Source organism: Petaurus breviceps, unplaced genomic scaffold, assembly GCF_028583685.1.
Source record: "Petaurus breviceps papuanus isolate PSGF00001 unplaced genomic scaffold, PetGlider_PUasm1.0 90925, whole genome shotgun sequence".
In the NCBI taxonomy this organism is placed as follows: Eukaryota; Metazoa; Chordata; class Mammalia; order Diprotodontia; family Petauridae; genus Petaurus; species Petaurus breviceps.
In genome coordinates, this window is record NW_027187380.1 from 9,909,418 (window position 1) to 9,930,561 (window position 21,144).

At 38.2% G+C, this 21,144-nt stretch overlaps 1 protein-coding gene across 2 annotated transcripts in view; it reads left to right on the top strand.

Moving 5' to 3' along the window:
* The window catches only part of MAP3K3 (mitogen-activated protein kinase kinase kinase 3), a 112,766-nt gene that overhangs the window by 59,547 nt on the left and 32,075 nt on the right, over nt 1–21,144 (top strand). For both annotated transcript variants that reach the window (XM_069076250.1, XM_069076251.1), the window contains one exon: nt 14,752–14,885. In XM_069076250.1, the coding sequence (XP_068932351.1) occupies nt 14,752–14,885 (134 nt within the window). The remainder of the gene's footprint in view (nt 1–14,751; nt 14,886–21,144) is intronic.

Consider the following 21,144-nt stretch of genomic DNA (forward strand, 5'->3'; position numbering starts at 1 on the left):
CTGTACCTATAGGTGTTTCAGTTCTCTCCAAGACAATTTTTCTTCTGAGTCTATTATGAAAAAGTAATGAAGTAGTGTCTGTGAATACAAATTTGTTTTTCTTAATTATATTTATTTATTACAAAAAAGGGGAATGTTGTAAGAATTAGGGAAATTAATATGAAAGAAAAAAATGTCAATGGAACATGTAAAAAATATACAGAAGAAAGCAAAAGGAAGCTTCAGAGAAACAGACAAGAAGGGCATTTGTGGTACTACCACGTTAAAGTGGATATATATATATATATTTTTTGGAGGGCAGTTGGGGTTAAGTGACTTGCCCAAGGTCACACGGCTAGTTTTTGTGTTAAGTGTCTGAGGCTGGATTTGAACTCAGGTCCTCCTGACTCCAGGGCCAGTGCTCTATTTGCTGCACCACCTAGCCTCCCCAGATGTATATTTTTTTTAAAAAGCTGTGCCTGATAGATTCATTGTTTCATATGCAATCTTCCTTTTCTCTTCTTTGTATGTTATGTTTCTTGATGTTTCTCAAGTGCATAATAAAAAAAAGCTTATTTAAATTTTTTTTTAAAACTAGTGCTTGGCATTACTTATATAAAACAAAACTTAAAGCCAGTACTACTCAGAGTTAGACTCAGATACTAGCCTACTCTGTAGCTTAAGCTGAAAGAGAAACCCTCTAGCTCTTCCAGAAAACTAGGGGAACCTGACTGCTTTCTGCAAAGTTTCTCTTTGGGCCTGTTGCCGACCTTGTCTAGAAGTGGCTTACTTCCTGAGGGAGGTGCAGAATGAACGTCACTGAACTTTTGCTTATCTAGCAGTTTCTTGACTTTAAGCAATCACTGCTGAACTGAAAGCATGTATGTGAGCATTAGTTTTCTCTAAGTTCTCTAAGGTTCATGAGTAATTGGTGGTTGTGTTATCAGTAAGCCAATTCAGGAGAGGGTACCACTACCCTACTCCCTTTTCAAGTCATCTCAGGCTCTGGAAGGGGTGCTTTTGCTTCAGGGTTAAGGCTTTTGTCACTAGTACCTTCTTGCTCTCTTCTTAAAATATTTGTGATCTATATTAGTATAAGCCTTCTTTGACATCTTCATTTCTTAAACCTGAACTATATTTTCCAACATACTTTGAACAATCCTCAACATGTCTACCTTTACATTGAAGTCACTGAGTATCAGAACATAGATTGGCTTAGTTTGAAGGCACTTGTCAAGTTCTTAAAATATTCTTTACCTTCGTAACCTCTGAATCAAATGTTAGCTCATAAGGTGTAGTTATCTTCATGGTGATCTTTTTGCTTATGTTCCTCATGAATACTGCAAAGCAGGCTAAGCAAAGTATGGTAGGGACTGGGACTGGTCCTATGTTTTCATTGTTATGAGAAATTCCTAGGTGAGAAGATTTGTTCTGCACATTCAAGGTGGCACATTTTCTGCAATTTATAGTGTTAGAGAATTGCCTCGGACACTGAGAAGTTCAGTGATTTGTCCAGAGTTGAATAGGTAGTGCATGTCAGAGGGAGTACCAGAGGTTTCTTGCTGCCTCTGGAAGGTTCAGTGAAACCAGATGTTCTCATTTCTTTATTTGCTTAGGACAGAGGTGGGGTACCTGCAGCCTCGAGGCCACATATGACCCTCTAGGTCCTCAAGTATGGTCCTTTGACTGAATCCAAACTTCACAAACAAATCCCCTTAATAAAAGAATTTGTTTTGTAGAATTTGCACTCAGTCAGAATGCCATACCCAAGGACCTAGAAGGCCACATATGGCCTCAAGGCTGCAGGTTCCCCACCCCTGGCTTAGGAGAGCCTATGAGCCATCCCTTCAATTTAACTGCAGTTTCTTTGTGCTCTGGTTTCATTTATCATGAGAATGTCAGTATTGATGTAGTTCACTCCTTCCAGTGATATTTCAGTTTGCTGGTACTTAATGTTTTTATATAAACTAGGAAACTATTAATCTTAGAACTCTTTGCCTTGTTTTTACCTCTCAAATGTTGCCATGAGGGCAGAAGAAAACATGGAGTTAAGGGCCATTGAAAATTTTTCCTAGAGGCAGCCAAGATGGCAGAGTAGAAGCACAAACTTGGCATGGGCTCTGGCTCCCACCACTTTCAGTACATGTAAAAAAATTACTCTAAACAAACTTTAGAGCTATAGAACCCACAAAGAGACAGAGAGAAACAAATCTCCCACTGAAGGCAGCCTGGTCTATTGCACTGAGCTGGGAGCCAAGTCAGTCCTGCATGAGCCATATGATTCTGGCCCAAGGGTGGCTCCAACCAGCGGTGGCCAGAGCAGACTTCAGGAAATTAATCACCAGCAGCTGTGGCTGTTTCCAGACTTCTCAACCCATAAACACCAAAGACAAAGTAAAAGGTCAGTGTGGAACTGTTGGAATGGGGGGATGGAGCGCTGTCTGGCCCCTGCCCCCAAGGTGAGAAGCAGTGGAGGCGCAGCAGCTGTGCAGCCCTGCTGAGTGGCTGCCTCAGGAGCTCCTGGCCTGCAGATTGTAGGCGGACCAAGTGACCATTCAGAGGGTAATCACTTTTTGCTTTAACCTGCTTGGATCTGGATCACAGTCTTGGGTGGTGGTCCTGGGGTGTGTGGCCAGTGAGCCAGAGCTTGTGGGAGCTGTAGAGAGGGCACCCTCCTGATAGCTCCAGCAGCTGCAAAAACCCCAGCTATTTGGGACAAAGCTTTCTCCGTTCTGGAAACAGAGTTCTACTGAGGCAAAGAGCTCAAAAGTCAAGTAATTGGCTGGCAATATGAGCAAGCAGAGGAAGCACAAACAGACCATAGAATCCTTTTTAGGGGACAAAAAGGATCAAAGCATGGAACGGGAGGAAGACAGTGAGATCAAAACTCCAGCATCAAAAGCTTCCAAAAAAATATGAACTGGTTACAGGCCATGGAGGAGCTCAAGAAGGATTTTGAAAATCAAGTAAGAGAAATGGAGGAGAAATTGGGAAGAGAAATGAGAATGGTACAAGAAAATCATGAAAAACGAGGCAACAGCCTGCTAAAGGAGACCCAAAAATACACTGAAGAAAATAACACCTTAAAAAATAGACTAACTCGGGGCGGCTAGGTGGCACAGTGAATAGAACACCAGCCTTGGAGTCAGGAGGACCTGAGTTCAAATCCAACCTCAGACACTTAACACAAAGACTAGCCGTGTGACCTTGGGCAAGTCACTTATCCCCAATTGCACTCTCCCCCAAAAAAACAAAAACAAATATAATCTCATTTGGGGGTGGCCAGGTGACACAGTGAGTAAGATCGCCGGCCCCAGAGTTGGGAGACCCGGGCTTGGTTCCGGCCTCAGATATTTAACACCCACACAAAATAACTGGCCATGTAACCTTGAGCAAGTTACTTAACCCCAATTGCTTTACAAAAAAAAATAGACTAACTCAAGTGGCAAAAGAGGCCCAAAAAGCCAAATTTGCATGATGGAAAAGGAATTTCAAAAACTCACTGAAGAGAATAACTCCTTCAAAATTAGATTGGAGCAGTTGGAAGCTAATGACTTTATGAGAAATCAAGATACTATAAAACAGATCCAAACAAATGAAAAAATAGAAGTCAGTGTGAAATATCTCACTGGAAAAACTACTGACCTAGAAAATAGGTCCAGGAGAGATAGTTTAAAAATTATTGAACTGCCTGAAAGCTGTGATCAAAAAAAGAGCCCAGACATCATCTTTCAAGAAATTCTCAAGGAAAATTGCCCTGATAGTCTAGAACCAGAGGGCAAAATATAAATTGAAAGAATTCATTGATTGCCTCTTGAAAAAGATCCCAAAAAGAAAACTCCTAGGAATATTACAGCCAAATTCTAGAGTTCCCAGGTCAAGGAGAAAATACTGCAAGCAGTCAGGAAGAAACAATTTGAGTATTGTGGAAACACAATCAGGACAACACAAGACCTAGCAGCTTCTACATTAAGGGATCACAGGGCTTGGAATATGATATTCCATAGTTCAAAGGAGCTAGAACTAAAACCAAGAATCACCTACCCAGCAAAACTGAGTATAATGCTACAGGGGAAAATATGGTCATTCAATGAAATAGAGGATTTTCAAGCATTCTAAACCAGAGCTGAACAGAAAATTTGACTTTCAAAAACAAGAAGCATGAGAAGGTAAATAGGAAAAAGAAATCATAAGGAACTTATTGAAGTTGAACTATTTACATTCCTACATGGAAAAATGATAATTGTAACTTATAAGACTTTTCTCAGCATGAGGATATTTGAAGGGAATATATATGTATACGTACATATATATGTATGTATAAGAGGGTGTATGTGTGTACAAATATATATGTGAGTGTGGGCATATGTATGTTCATGTATACATAGAGGGCAGAGGATGAGTTGAATATGAAGGGATGATATCTAAAAAATAAAATTAAGAGGTGAGAGAGGAATTAATTGGGAGAAGGAGAAAGGGAGAGATAGATTAGGGTAAATTATCTCATATAAAAGAGCCAAGAGAAAATTGTTACAATGGACGAGAAGAGCAGAAAGGTGAAAGGGAATGAATGGGACAACCTTATTCTCATTGAATATGGCTTAAGGAGGGAATAACATATACACTCAATTGGATATCTTACCCTACAGGAAAATAGGGGGGTAGGGGATAAGAGGGGGGATGATAGAAGGGAGAGTAGATTGGGGGAGAGGGTAGTTAGAAGCAAACATTTTTGAAAAGGGACAGGGTCAAAGGAGAAAATAGAATAAGTGGAGGGAGGGATAGGATGGAGAGGAAATATAGTCTTTCACAATATAACTACTATGGAAACAATTTAGATGACTACACGTGTACAACCTATATTGAATTGTTTATCTTCCCAGTGGGGGTAGGTGAGGAGGGAAGAAGGGGAAAAAATCTGGAATTCAAAGTTTTAAAAACAAATCTTTAAAAAAAAATTTTTTTCCTGTGTTTTATAAGTTGTCACGGTCAAGAACCAGTTACTAAATTAGGGCCATCATATTGATGATGAGTCTCTTTATACGTAATTAGGTGATTCCTCAGTCAGGAGACTCATCCTGATGCTAGAAATGTGCCCAAAGACTTTTTTTTTTGAGGGGGGAAGATAGGGCAATTGGAATTAAGTGACTTGCCCAGGGTCACATAGCTGGTAAGTGTGTCAAGTGTCTGAGGTTGGATTTGAACTCAGGTCCTCCTGACTCCAGGGCCAGTGCTTTATTCACTGTGCCACCTCGCTGCCCTGAGACTTTCTAACTTTGTAGAATTTGCCATAGCTTATGTTCCTCTTTTATAATTGTCAAGAACCTAAAACCACTGCTATACCATGAGTACATATCAGAGCAAAACTTGGTCCATAAAAAGCCTAAAAATGAAAAGAAACATCAGATGTAGTTATAGCCACTTTAAATTTACCCACTAAAACAAGCTATTGATTCTAAGAAAGTTAAAAAGTAAAAGTATACTTACAGAGATCCATAATTTCTACAATGTGGGTCCTCTCTCCATTGGTACACATTGCATCCTATCAATACCTTTTTCACCTGTGTGACTCTTATATTGTCCCATAAATCTCTGAATCTAGATCTTGTTCACATTTCATAGATTCAAGTACAGGCCTGGGATTGTCCACTCCTTGTCCATCATTCTTGCCATATGTTCACACAGTCTCAGACATGGAAGAAACCTCAAAGGCTACCTGACTTCACCATACCTGGGCAAGAGTCCCTTATAAATATCTACAACAAATGAAATTTAGCTTTTCCTTGAAGACATCCTCTGAGGGGGAGCCCATCATCTCCTGAGGCAGCTGATTCCACTTTTGGATAGGTCTGATTGTGAGGAAATTTCTCCTCACATCAAGCTTAAGTCTGTCTGCAACTTCTTTCCACTACTCCTTGTTTTGCTTTCTGGGACTATGCAGCGCACGTGTAATGTTTCTTCCAGCTGACAGCTTTTAAAATATTTGAAAAAACAGTTATCACGTCCCATAAAATGTTCTTTTCTCCAGGCTAAGCACCCCTTTATTTCAACTGATAAGATAATGATCTTGAAGCATCTCACCATCCTGTTCACCCTTTTTGGATAAAGTGGAGAGCGTCCAGTAGCCTTCCTAAAATGCCCCTTACAGAACTTCAGAGCTAAACATGTTCATGTGATGGAAGAATATCACCTCCTTAGTCCCAGACACTATTCATCTCTTAAGTAGCCTAATAGCACATTAGCTTTTATTCGCTGTCACATTTATACTTTTGCATCATATTGAGTTTACAGTCTAGTAAGATCCCATTTTTCAGACAATCTGCAATCTAACCTTTCCTCCCTTGTCTTGTACTTCTGAACTTGAAATTTTTTACTTGGTATTGACTCTAGGGAACATCATGCCTTCTCCAGCTTTGCAGCTTCCTTTCATATATTGTTGTCCCCCATTAAATTATAGACTCCCTGAAGAAAAAGGCTGTTTTTTTTTTTCTTATTTATATTCCCAGCACTTAGCACAATACTTGACACAGGAGTGGGGGACCCTGTGGCCTTGAGGCCACATGTGGCACTCTTAGGTCCTCAAGTGCAACCCTTTGACTAAATCCAAACTTCACAGAGCAAATCCCCTTAATGAAAGGATGAATAAAGGATAAATAAAGCAGTTATATCCCTGAATAAACCAAATAATCTCAAAGACAAGCTCAGCCACCAAATAGTTGATCTTCTTGTCAGATAGAAAGAAGAGACCATCAAAGACATGCCAGTTTAAGGTATAAATTTACCGTGGAAGAGGAAAGTAGAAGATCATAAGCATAATCAAAAAATAGTGAAAAATGGGGGTTAAATACAAGGTTGCAGACACTTGCTATCAGGTCATCCAAGGAATATGCAGAGCAGAAACTGGCAGAAAGATAATAAATAACTGGAAAATGGAACAACTTTTTTATACTGATTGATTTTCATTTTTAATGGTAGTGGAACCAACACATGTAAAGTCTTAACATCTACATCAGTGCTCAGCGTATCACTTGAAGAAGTATAAATGTTAGTTAGGTCTAATTAAGGAAGAGCTTTTAGATCAAACGAAGTATATGCAACAGAGGAAATCTGGCTGGATGCAATCCTGAAGCATTGAAGGGTCATTTTGCAAGATATCTTAGTGAGGGGAAGATATCAAAAGAATAGGAAAATATCAGAGATGATACTGTTTCCAAAAAGAGGAAATCGAGAGGACATCTACTTCTCTCATTTTTATAAGATAATGAATTGTAGATAATTTGTGGGTAGCCATGGTGAAAATATGAGAAAATAACAGGGAAGCATTTGCAGAAAATGTTCTGTCTCCTCATATTCATAAAATTGTCTGAAAAGTGTAAAAAATGCAGGCTCATACTTTTGTTTATTAATTCCAAAAAATGCTTTTGACTTTGGTAGAGCAAAATACAGCTGTAAAGGCTCTTCTCCAACAAGGTATCTGTATGTATTACAATCATAAAGAATTCTTTGATAAATGCAGCCATAGAGGGAACTCTGTTCAGTGAATTTCCAGTTATTCATGCCAGGCAAGGTATGTAACAAGGAGACTGGCATTTGCTAAAGGCATTTTCCTTTAAGAGGTATCTGAGACAGTCAGAGATTTCTCAGAGATGGTGAGGTCTCTAGATGCTCTTGTGTGCAGATGATGTGCTTATTGCATCCAACCCCAGAATGTTATAGAATGTCAAAAAAGCCCAAATGGATAGAGAATGCATGTTGTCCATACTGATAAGCAGCTGGATGAACAATCCTTTGAGTTAGTATGTCTATCTAAGAAAGCCACTGCAGATGAAGACAGTGGGCTGAGAACTGAGGGAAAGTGGCCTAGATTACATTTAGGAAACTGTGTAGTGCTTTTAGTGATTCTAGGCTGCTCCCTGACACACCAATTCAGCTTTTTAACACCATAGTTTTGATGATACTACATAACCACAAGTCCTGGAAACCATGATCCCTGAAGAGTAAGAATTATTGGTAACCCAAATGGCAATGGAGATACACATCCTGAACATAAATGGGATACACCATATTTTTGGCAGTGATCTACACATAAGAGTTATTTTGGGGTAGCTAGGTGGTGCAGTGAGTAGAGCACCAGCCCTGGAGTCAGGAGGACCTGGGTTCGGATCTGGCCTCAGACACTTGACACACATACACAAAAACTAGCCATGTGACCTTGGGCAAGTCACTTAACCCCAATTGCCCTACCCTCCCCCCTCCAAAAAAAAAGCAAAAAAAATTTGTTTTGTTTTGCTTAGATGTACTTCTTTGTTATAAAGAAAGGTTCTTTTGGAGTGAGGAAGAAAAGTCATTGGAAAATAACAGTAATGTAAGAAAAAAAAGAATCAAAATATTTGTTTAAAACATTTAAAAATAACTGATGGACAGCTCAAACATTGCACTTATAAAATGTAGAATGATCAAACAGAAAAATTCCAGCACACTGTTAAATCCTCAGTAAAGAATCTGTGAGAAAACATGTTTAAGCATTATATAGAATGAGAACTTAAAGATGGTTTGCAGAGGGGCGGCCAGGTGGAGCAGTGAGTAAGAGAGTCGACCCCGGTGTCAGGAGACCCAGGATTGGTCCCGGCCTCAGATACTCGGCACCCACACAAAAATAATAACTGGCCATGTAACCTTCAACAAGTTCCTTAACCCTAATTGCTTTTTTTAAAAATTCAAAAAAAAAAAAGATGGTTTGCAGTCTGTGCTAATGAGAAGTACTCACATCAGTGAAATCACAGATCCATTGAAGTAGTGAAGGCATTCTGCTAATGCTAATCACTGCAGGATACAAACTTGTGTAAGACATCTTTGCCATCAAGGCAAGATCTAGTAAATGGTTTAGTAGAGAAGGGAAGGCAATATGTAAATATTTATGATATAAGGCAGTAGGTGATAAAACTGTCATTTAATTGATTATAAAACACCATAGGCATTCAGACAGTAGAGTCCTTCTGCCTGGGATAATCATGGGAAGTTTCATATAAGAAGTAGCATCAGTGGGGCGGCTAGGTGGCACAGTGAATAGAGCACTAGCCCTGGAGTCAGGAGGAGTTCAAATCTGGCCTCAGACACTTAACACAAAAACTAGCCATGTGACCTTGGGCAAGTCAATCCCAGATTGCCCTCCAAAAAGCAAAATAAATAAATAAGAAGTAGCATTAGAGTTAGATCTTGAGAAAGGAATAGGTTATCTACAGGTAGTGAGATAGGGTTGGCTCATGTGAGGCTCACATTTCAACCCCAAGAGAGCCTAGGAGAAAATGGCAAAAGGATTTTTGAGCTTTTATTTCCATTCAGGGACTTTCACTTTTTCCAATACATGCTGTGGCTTGCAGAGAACCAGCTACTATCTGATAGGCATCGGGCCAGGGGTTATTGTACACAGGCCAACATCTGTGGACAGGAAAAGGAAGTCTCCCTAAACCAATGTCTATCAGAGGAAGTTAATGGAAAAACTAAGATCTGATTAGCAAGATTACTCTAGAGCATTTTCAGTTTTGTGTTTATCTTCACTTCAGAAACTGTAGGAGCTAGTTAGAAGTGTGTAAGCTGTCAGGAGCTAGTGAGGAAGGGGGTGAAGATAGGGCAGAATGAACAGTGTAGGTTAGAGGGCCATTCTGATGTTTAACTAATATTCATTAATCATAATGGTGAGGCTCAGCTGGATATTACAAACCGAAAAAGAAGTCTCAATAGAAATCTCTCTGTAGCTTTTAGAAAGCAAAATCAGCCAGGCAATTGTAGGCTCTCCAGGCTCCTTCAAGCTTGTATTTTCCATAGCACTACCACCTAGATGTTAGTGCCAGAGGTCCTGTTTTGTTTTTTTTACCAGAAATTAAGAGAGAAGCCTTTCTCCAAAGGCAGGACATGCCTCGAAATGTCTCATTGGACCCAAACTGTCCAACTCACAAAGAAGAAGCCTAGTTGTCAAGTTGCCAGAGGTGGTCTTGTCAGGCATCTGTGGTCAGCTTCAGTCCATCACAGCATACGTTCCTACTCAGGAGAATCCTCCATAAGACTCTGAGGTTGTCTTCTACAGTACCTCATTAGGAAACTCTAGTCAGTGTTCCTCTGCCAGTAACAAGCACAAAGTGAATCTGGAGAGAAAAGGATGATGGCCCCGAGTCTGCATCGGAGAAGACAGTACCATAGAAAGAGTACTGTCCTAGGTGTCACAGGAACTTGGCCACTCACTACTTGGGCAACCACAGGCCAGTCACATTTAACCTCACTGAGTTTCATTTTCCTCAGCTGTATATTAACTATCAATCAACAAGCATTCATTAAGAACTCAGAGGGACAACCAGGTTTGTGTAGAGCTAATAATATAGTGAAAGAAACTTGCTACACTCAAATGTACACTTAAGTACATCTATAAGTAGATCCAGAATAAATTAAAATAAAGATAAGGTAATTTGGAGGTGGGAGGGCTCTCCCAAAGCAGGTGGAGGAGATGAAGAAAGGTTTTATGTAGATTGATGGTGTTTGAGCTACATTATAAAGGAAAAGAGGGATTCTGTGAGGTAGAGGGAGGGCATTCTAGGCATAGAGAATGGCAGGTGGAAAGACAATGGAAATGAGAGGTGGAATGTCATGTGAAGAACAGAGAAAGCCAGCTTAACTGGATCATAGAATTTGGGTGGAGGAGTAATGTACAGTGAGGCTGTAAAAACAGATTGGGTCCAGATTATATAGGGCTTTAAAAGCTAAACAGAGGAGTTTACATTTTATCCTAGAGACAATAGAAAGCTACTGGATTTGATTGAGTAGGGAAGAGATGTGGTCAGATATGATCTTAAGGAAAATCCCTTTGGTGGTAGTATAGAGAACATATTGGAGTGAAGTGAAGTTTAAGGCCAGAAGACCAATGCAATAGTCTAAGTAAGAAATGATAAGATACTGGATCAAGTTGTGACTGTGAATAGAAGCAAGAAATGTGAATGTAAAAATGAATCAAATTAAATCAGTAAGCATTTATTAAGAACTTGCTGTGTCCCAGGCACTGTGCTAACAGCTAGAGAGACAAAGGAAAACAGACAATCCTTGCTTTCAGGGACTCACAGTCTAATGGGGGAGACAACATGAGGTCAAGTATGTATAAACTATGTGTGTCTTTGTGTGTTATTTATTTATAAAATAAAATAATAAATTAGAGGTAATCTCCAAGGGAGGGCACTAGTACTAAGGGGGATCAGGAAAGACTTCTTATAGAATATTGAATTTTAGCTGAGATTTTGAAATAAGCCAGGAGGCAGAGGTGGGAAAAGCAAAGCATTCCAGGCATGATGGATGATCAATGAAAATACATGGAGTCAAGAGGTGGAAGTGTCTTGAGCAAGGAAGGTAGAGAAAGGGAAGGGAATAATAATTTATATAGCATTTACTATGTGTCAGGCACTGTGCTAAGCCACTTTTTACAAATATTAACCAATTTGATCTTCACAATCATAGGTGCTATTTGCTATCTGTTTTATCATTATCCCAATTTTTACAGTTGAGGAAACTGAGGCAAACAAAGGCAAAGTGATTTGCCCAGGATCACACAGATAGATAGTAAGTGCCTGAGGTTAGATCTGAACTCAAGTCTTCCTGAGCCTAGGCCCAGCACTCTTTCCTCTGTGCCCCCCCCTAGTTACCTCAAGGCCAGTGCCGCTGGATTAAAGAGCATATGAAAGCAAACAAGGCATAAGAAGACTGGAAAAGGTAGGAAACAGTCAAGTTATGAAGGGATTAAAAGCCAGTCCAAGGATGCTATTGCATTAGTTTAGTTGTACAGTGAGGAGGGCCTGTACGAGGGTGGTAGCAACATCAAAGGAGAAAAGGGGGTTTTATGAGAGATGTCATGAAGGAAAAGTCAATAGGACTTGAAAATAGAGAGAGTAGGAAATCAAGGATGATACTGAGATTGAGGGCCTGGGTGACTGGGAGGATGATAGTTTACTCAACAGTAGTGGGAAACCTAGAAAGAGGAGCATTTTGGAGGAAAGAAAATCAGTTCAGGTTTTTTTTGTTTGTTTTTTTGGTTTTTTTTTTGGAGGGGGGAAGGTAGGGCAATTGGGGTTAAGTGACTTGCCCAAGGTCACACAGTAAGAACTCAGGTTCTTGTGACTCCAGGGCCGGTACTCTATTCACTGTGCCACCTAGCCATCCCAATCAGTTTAGTTTTGGAGATGTTAAGTTTAAGATGTCTATGGGACATTAAGTTTGAGGTGTCTGTTAGGCACTTGGAGATGAGACTGTAGGTCAGGAAAGAGGGAAGGGCTAGACATATAGATCTGAGAATCATATGTATAGAGATGATAGTTGAATCCATGGGAACCAATGAAATCATCAAGTGAAATAGTGTATAGTGAGAAGAGAAAATGGCCTGGGATCGAGCTTTGGGGGACCCCAACTGTTAGTGGGTGTGATATGGATGAAGAGACAGAAAGAATTGTCAGATAGGTAGGATGAGAACCAGGAGAGAACAGTGTCACAAAACCCTGAAGAAGAGAGTATCCAGGAATAGAATGTGATCACCAGCGTCAGAGACCACAGAGAGGTCAAGAAGGATGAAACCTGAGAAAGGCCATAAGATTTGGCAATCAGGAGATCATTACTAACTTGAGTATGGTTTCGGTTGACTAACGAGTCTGGTAGCCAGATTGTAGAACGTTAAAAAGAGAGCGGAAGGAGTGGAGGTGAAGATAGCAGTGATAGACAGCCTTCTCAAGGACTTGAGCCACAAAAGGGAGGAGAAATATTGGATGATAGCTAGCAGGAATTGTCAAATGATGTAAGGGTTTGTTGAGTATGAGATGTAGGTGAGGTATGTTTGCAAACAATATACAAACAGCCAGTAGTGAAGGAGAGATAGAAAATTAGTGAGAAATTGGGGATGATAAAGAGGGGGAGGAAGTAAGAGAGAGGGAAGAGTTCATGCATAGAGATGGGGAACCTGCAACCTCGAGGCCACATGTAGCCCATTAGGTCCTCAAGTGCGACCCCATTTACTGAGTCCAAACTTCACAGAACTAATCTCCTTAGCAAAAGAATTTGTTCTATGAAACTTGGATTCAATCAGAGGGCCACACTTGAGGACCTATAGGGTCACATGTGGCTCGAGGCTACAGGTTCCCCACCTCTAGTCCAGGGAAGCCCAATGATTATAAATCTAGGAAACAGGAAGAATGGGGGTGACTTCAACAGAACTGTTGAAGTTTAGAACAGGGAATTGACCTGGGAGAAAGGTAATAGATTCAGATTTTGACATAGAGTTTCAGTTGTCTCTAGAATATTCAGTTTGAAAAGTCCAATAGATAGCTGGCCCAGAGAGCAGACTAGATACATAGATTTGTAAAATTTGTTGGGGCTGCTAGGTGGTGCAGTGAATAGAGCACTGGCCCTGGAGTCAGGAGGACCTAAGTTCAAATCTGACCTCAGACACTTAACACAAAAACTAGCTGTGTGACCTTGGGCAAGTTACTTAACCCCAATTGCCCTACCTTTCCCTCTCCAAAAAGCCAAAAAAAAAAAAAGAAAGAAAGAAAGAAAGAAAATTTAAAAAAGACAGGAGGGGAGGAGAGGATGGTCAATAATGTCACATGCAGCAGATAGGTTGAGAAGGGTGAGGACTGAGAAAAGACCATCAGATTTGGCAATTAATAGATCACTGGAAGAAAAGAAGCTTTGGAGTAGAATCTATGGGGACTGAAATAGGGGATCATTTAGCACAGAATAAAAGGACTTCTTTGCTGAAGGTAGTCCCTAGTTCTAACTGGTTAACATGACTTTTCAATAAAACTAGTTAGGCCCAGCTACAATACTTCTCTGACTCCATTCAGCAGGTGCTCAGAACAAAACGCAGATGGGAGGAGTAATCCAGAGCTGAGGGTTTGGTAAGGAATAAGTAGCAGTTGATCAGGGGAAGAAGAATTCCCCTTCAGGGTAAAGAGCCAAGCTCTCCTCCTCTATTAATGAAAATTGTAATGAAATTTCTATTATTGCTTTCCAAGTACTGAACTGGTCATTTTTTTTTTCTAGGCTCTTCCTAAGAGAAGAGAATATTGTCAGTTTAGGAATTATGTTGTACTCAAAAGATTTGAATGATTCAAGTCACAAGGAGCGGGTAGAGAATTCTGGACCTCTTTTCAAACTCCAGTTTCTCATCTGAGTGACCTTGGTCAAGTCACTTCCCCTCTTTGTGCCTCAGTTTCCTTACCTGTAGTTGGATATGATGATTTCTAACGCTACTTTCAAGCTACTGTATTTTCTTACATCAGTTTGAATTTAGTTTGGATGCTATTTTGATATTTTTATTCTTGTTTGAGAATTTTAGAAAATACTATCTAGGTTTGATTATCAATTAGAATTTGTTCACTAGAGTTTATTTTGGCATACACCTCAGTCTAAGCTCTTATTTATGCCTTCTTTATTGACTGATTCGTGTTTTTGCTAGGATAAGACTTTTGATTGGCTTCTGAGAGCTGAGGTCCCAAAGGTTATATTGGGGAAATCCATGGCAATACTGAGGGAAACCTGGGACTAGTTTAGAGATTTGTGCTATAGTCTTTTTTAGTCTATGGAGCCATTGTAGTTCTTGTAACTTGTGGTATATATAAACCTTCTTCAGGGGTTGGAAACTCTGCACTTGCCCCACGACACACTTGTTCTTTTCCTGCTGCTCATTTTTCTGAACTTTTATCAAAGGTTATTATCAAAAATACTTACTGTCTTTTTATGCTACAGGCTCCCAGAACCCTGGCCGAAGCTCACCTCCTCCAGGTTATGTGCCAGAACGTCAACAACGCATAGCACGACAGGGATCTTACACCAGTATTAACAGTGAAGGGGAATTTATTCCAGAGACCAGTGAACAATGTGTGAGTATGAAGATGTAGGAAGCAAATAAGTGGATCAAGACCTCAGAGCCAGGGTAGAGCCCGAATTAAAACGGGAATGATGCCTGGGGGGATGTCATCTGAAATCAGGGTGGCTGGTATAAAACGGAAATGATTTAAGACCTAGTAAAGGTAGGAAAGACTTGCAGCCTATTTCAGGTTGTCCTCTTGGGGTTGCTTGTTATTGATAATATCATCACCATCTAAGGTCTGGTTCTCAACTTTTCAGGTTCAGAATCTTGATTTTATCACTTTACTAGGCAGTAATTAGGCTCTAGAGGACTGAGCCACAAATTCACAATATGCTGATTTGTAAATCAGAAATGCAACTTATTAATTTATAGAATGATATGTCCTTCCACTGAATGTTTTCTAAGGTACCCCCTTCTTGGTTTCTAGCTATAAATAAAGAAATAAATTAATAATAATCATAAGGTTGCTTAGTGAATGTGGAATCAGGGCAAGAAAATTTTAATCAAGCATTTATTGAGGACCTACTATGTGCCAGGCACAGTGCTAAGCTCTGGGGATGCAAAGATAAAAATGAAAGTTTATGTTTTTAGGGAGCTTGCATTCTGTCAGAGGAGATCGACAGTTTAGCAGGGGAAATAATAGGCACATAAATACATATAAAAGATACACAAAAGAAATAACGACATAAATTTTTAAAGAGAAGCCCAAACAGCTGGGGACTTCATTTAGGTGTCTCTTAAACAGAGTTTTGAGGGAAACAAAAGATTCTAAGAGGTGGTTAGAAAGTAGAATTGCTTCCAGGCATGGGGATGACCAGTGCAAAGGTATGAAGATGAAAGATGGAGTGAGGAAAAACAAAAAGGCTAGTTTGGCTGAACCTGTGTGGGCAGGAGGATAATGTATAATTACCTCCTATGAGGTTGAAAAGGCAGGTAAAAGATAAACAAAGGAGCTTATATTTGATCCCAGAGACAATAGGGAGCCACTGAAGTTTGCTAAGGAGGGAAGTGATGTGCTCAGATTTGCAATTTAGGAAAATCACTTTGATAACTCTGTGGAGGATAGATTGGCATGGAAAGAAATTTGAAGTTGGAAAATCAGTTGAGACTGCTGTAGCAAATCTAGGCAAGAGGTAGTGAGTCCCTGAACAGGGGTAGTAGCCATCCATAGAGCAAAAGGAACATATATGAGAGAAGCTACTGAGAATGTCAAGATTTATCAACTGATGAGAGATGTGAGATGGGTAGGAGTGAGGGTTTGAAGGATGACAATGAGATAATAGATCTAAGTGATTAGAAGGATGGTGGGGCCCTCGTCAGAAAGGGAAGTTTGGAAGAGATGATGGGTTTTGGGAGAGGGATAATGAGTTCACTTTTGGACTTGTTAAGTTTTAGATTCTTACTGAATATCCAGTTTAAAATGTCCAAGCAACTCAGTGGAACTGAGGAGAAAGCCTTGGACTGGATATATATAGATCTGAGAATTATATGCATTGAGATAATAAATGGACAATTAAATCAGAAAGGGAGAAAATTATGAGTAAAAAGTATTCAGCAAAGATACAGCATTGATACAATTTGACACAATTTCTCTACATATACCATGGAGATGTGCTCATGTCAAGAGAGGGTCTCTTGACTATTCATGTGTTGGCTTTTGTACTTAGGCTACTAGGAATCTCTTTCAGTGGTACAAGCAAGTCTCTAGGATGATTTCAATAGCTTTTAAGAAAAAACTACTCAAGCATTTATAGGGTAGGGACTTAGGAAAAGAAACTGTGAAGAGAGAGCAGATCACTTCAGTTATAGATAACTAGCATTGAACACATTCCTTCTCTTTCTCCACCCTTCTTGGTAAAGAAAAGTTTGGGTGAAGGGGAAAAAAGAGGAAAAATGTAAGAGTATATGATGGAGAGAGACACAATTAACAATCATAGCGGTGAACATAAAGGAATGAACTTAGAAAAAAACAGAGGGTAGTAGAATGGATTAGGAAGCAGAATTAAATAATATGTTGTTTAAAAGCATCTCAGACACATCAAAAAAAAAGATTCACACAATTAAAATGAGGTGCTGGAGCAGAATATTATCTTTTAGATTAATTTTTAAAATCAGGCATAGTAGTTATGATCTCATACAAAGTAAAACTAAAAATAGACATAGTCAAAAGAATAGATAAATTACATTATGTTTAGTAAAGGCATGATAGATAATGAAATACTATCAGTATTTAATATATATTCATAGCATCTGAGTACTTAAAAGAAAAATTTATTAAACTACAGGAAGAGATACATAATAATATTACAATAGTGAGAGACTTCAGTGTGCCTCTTCCAGATCTAGCTAGGTCTAACAAAAAGATAAGTAAGAAAAAAATGTAAGGACATGAACAGAATTCTAGAGAAGTTGGATATGGTGGATCTCTCTGGTGATCATTAAATGGAAATAGAAAGGGACATCCATATCTTTCAGCTGTGTGTAGCACCTTTACAGAAATTGACTGTTAAAGCATAAAAAACCTCATAAATGCAGAAAAGCACAAATAGTAAACACATTTTTTTTTACCAAAACACAACAAAAACTATAAGCAATTAAGGACATTTGAAGAAAAGATTCAAATGTTATTTTATGTGAAATAATTTAATTCTTTAGAATCAGTGAATCACAGGAAAAAATCATAGAAATGATACATGATTTTAGATGACTTATAGATAACTAGCACTGATCACATTCCTTCTCTTTCTCCATCTTTCTTCTTGGTAAAGAAAAGTTTGAGTGAGGGAGAAAGAGAGGAAAAATGTAAGAGTATATGATGGAGGGAAAGATACAACCAACAATCATAGCAGTGAACATAAAGAATGAACTTAGAAAAAACAGAACAGGGTAGTAGAATGGATTAGGAAGCAGAATTAATGTGTTCTTTAAAAGAAAATGAAGACAAGATGACATTAAATTTTAGGGTGCAGCCAAAGAAATCCTTAGGAAAAAAGTTAATCTTTAGACACTTTCATCAATAAAAGAAAAAGAACAGATCATTGAATTGATCTATCCAATAAAAAACTAGAAAAGCAACAAGTAAAACAAATCAGAAATTCAGAAGATCAAAGAAGAGATGAATAAAACTGAAAACAACAAAACTATAGAATTGATGAAAACTAAACTTTTTTGGGGGGGACTAATTAAATAAACTTCACAAATCTGGTTTTTTAAAAAGAAAGTAAAAGTTAAAATTATCAAGTACAAATAATTAAAAAGAATTCACAACCAATGAAGAGGAAATAAAGGAAATTTTTAGAAACCATTTTGTCCAGTTATACCTGAAAAAACTGTTGACTTGAATGAATTGTGAATATTTACAAAAATCTAAAATTCTCAGGTTAACTGAACAAGAAACAGAGAATCTAAATAACCCATTCTCAGAAAAAACTAATAAAACAAGCCATAACAAGTTCTGAAGGGGAAAAAAACTTGGGAACAGATAAATTTACAAAGTAAATTCTATCAAATGATCAAAGAACAGTTCAGTATTACCTAAACCCACTAACTTCTGCCTCCTAGTTTCCCTGGCTTCCTTCAAGACTCCACTTCTATAGGAAGCCTTTCCTGATTTTCATACCTCACCCCAATCAAAGTCCTGGTGACTTTCACTCTCAGATTGCCTTCCATCTATGCCATAGGTATTTACATTTACCTAGTTATTTACACATTACCTCATCCATTAGGAAGTAAGCTCCTTAAGGGCAAAGTCAATTTTTTGTCTTTCTTTGTATCCCTAGCTCTTAGCACAGTTCCTGATATATAGTAATGGTTTAATAAATGCTTTTTGACTATCATTCTGTCTCTGTCTCTCCAGTTCTTCCCCAATTGCAATTTATCCTAAGAACCAAGTACCCAGTCACTGTTCAGCTATACGAGATCTGCATTACATTGACCCTGCCTTCAGCATCTGTCATACAGTTTTTTGCAGTTTCTCACTGCATAAACTTCTCTGCCTGATTTAAGGCCCTTTTTGATACAGTTCCATAATAGCTATCTAACCATATTTCACACTATCCCATAATGTGCAGCATTCATTGTAATCACTTTTATCCTCTCTCCATTCCACAAACATATTATGTTGACTATTTGCAAAAAGTGAAAGAGAAGGCCATCTTAACAACTTCTATCTGTGATACAAATATGGTCTTGGATACCCAAACCAGGGAAAGACAAAGCAGAATGGGGAAAACTATAGACCAGTATCCCTAATGAATAGTGATAGAAAAATATTGAATAAAATATTAACAAGAGGGCATGGCATATATTAAGATATCATACATTGTGACCAGGTTGGAATTATTTCAGGAATGCAAGGTTGTTTCAATATTAGAAAAATTGTAACCATAATAGACTATGTTAATAACAAAAATTAAATTAAAATCATGATTATGTCAATAGATGCCCCCCAAAAACTTTTTGCAAAACAAAACACATTTCTATTAAAAACATTTTAAATTACAGGAATAATAAATAGCATGCATACAGTGCTGTAAGGTTTGCAAAGAACTTTATATATTATCTTATTTGAAATTTTCTATCTATGATAAGGAGTGTCTATCTAAATTTAAGAGCCAGCATCATATGTAATTAACAAACACTTAGAGGACTTTCCAGTAAGGACAGTGTTATTAACACCACTGTTATTTGATATAGTTCTAGAAATGCTAGCTATAGTAATAGGGTAAGAAAAAGAAATTGTGGGAATAAGCATAAATAAAAAGGAAGGAAAATTATCACTTTTTGTGGAAGATATTTGGGAGTCCATTTACCAAGACACACACACAGACACATAGAAAATGAAACTACAAAACAGTCTTTACCTAAAGAAAGCCTTAAATAATTGGAGAAAAATTCATTCCTCATGATTGTGTTGTTCTAAAATAATAAAAAGTATAATTGTTAATGCCTTATTCATTGCCATTAGTTTTTTAAGCCTTTCAAAATTTGTTTTTCTTTATAATGTTATTGAATCATCTGCTCCTTTACTCTGTATAAATTTATACCTCTTCCCTAGTTTCTATTAAAGCTGCCCCTTCCCTCATTTCATATAGCAAAATAATATTCCATTACATTTGTATGCCATAGTTGTGCAACTATTCTTCAATTGTACACCCCCTTTAATTTCTAGTTTTTTGCCACTACAAAAAGAACTGCAGTAAATGTTTTTGGACATTTGTTCTTCCCTTTCTTCTTTTCTGCTTTTGGAGTGCTGGCCTAGTAGACATAATTTCCTAGGACAAAGGATGTGAACAGTGTAGAATCTTTATGTATAGTTCTAAATTGTTTTTGAGAATGGCTAGACCAATTTACAGCTCCATAAACATTGAATTAGGGTATCTCTTTTCCCACAATCTGTTCAACAACTATGATTTTCTTTTTTGTTGTTGTCTAATAATCTGAGAAGGAACCTTAGAGTTGCTTGAATTTGTATTTCTCTAATTAGTGATTTGGAGAATTTCTTTACATGCAAAGAATCAAAATAATCAAAGAATAAGAGAAAGGACCCATATGTACAAAAAATAATCATAGCAGCACTTTTTGTTATAGATCTGGAAACAAAGTGGATGTCCATCAATTGGGGAATGACTGAACAAATTTTGATATGTTTGGTATATTTACATAATGGAATATTATTGTGCTATGAGAAACTACAAAAGGGATGGTTTCATAGAAATGCAGGAGGACTCATATAAACAGGTACATGACAGAATGATCAGAATCAGAAGAACAATTTATACAATAACAACACCACAAAAAAAGAAAAACAACTTTGAAAGAATTAAGCTCTCTGCCATTTGTAACTTGGCCCAAAGGGCTATAAAACTATGCATACTCTTTGATCCAGCAGTACCACTACTAGGTCTGTATCCCAAAGAGATCATAAAAAATGGAAAACAATGCACATGTACAAAAATATTTATAGCAACTCTTTTTGTGGTGGCCAAGAATTGGAAATTGAGAGAGTACATGTCAGTTGGGGAATGACTGAATAAGGTGTGGTATGTGAATGCAATGGAATACTATTGTTCCATAAGAAATGATGGGCAGGTGGATTTCAGAAAAACCTGGAAAGACTTATATGAACTGATGCTGAATAAAGTGAGCAGAATCAGGAGGATATCGTACACGGTAACAAGCAACATTGTATGATGATCAACTTTGTTAGACTTAGCAGCAATGCAATGATCTAAGACAATTCCAAAAGGCTCATGATGAGCCTTTTTTCA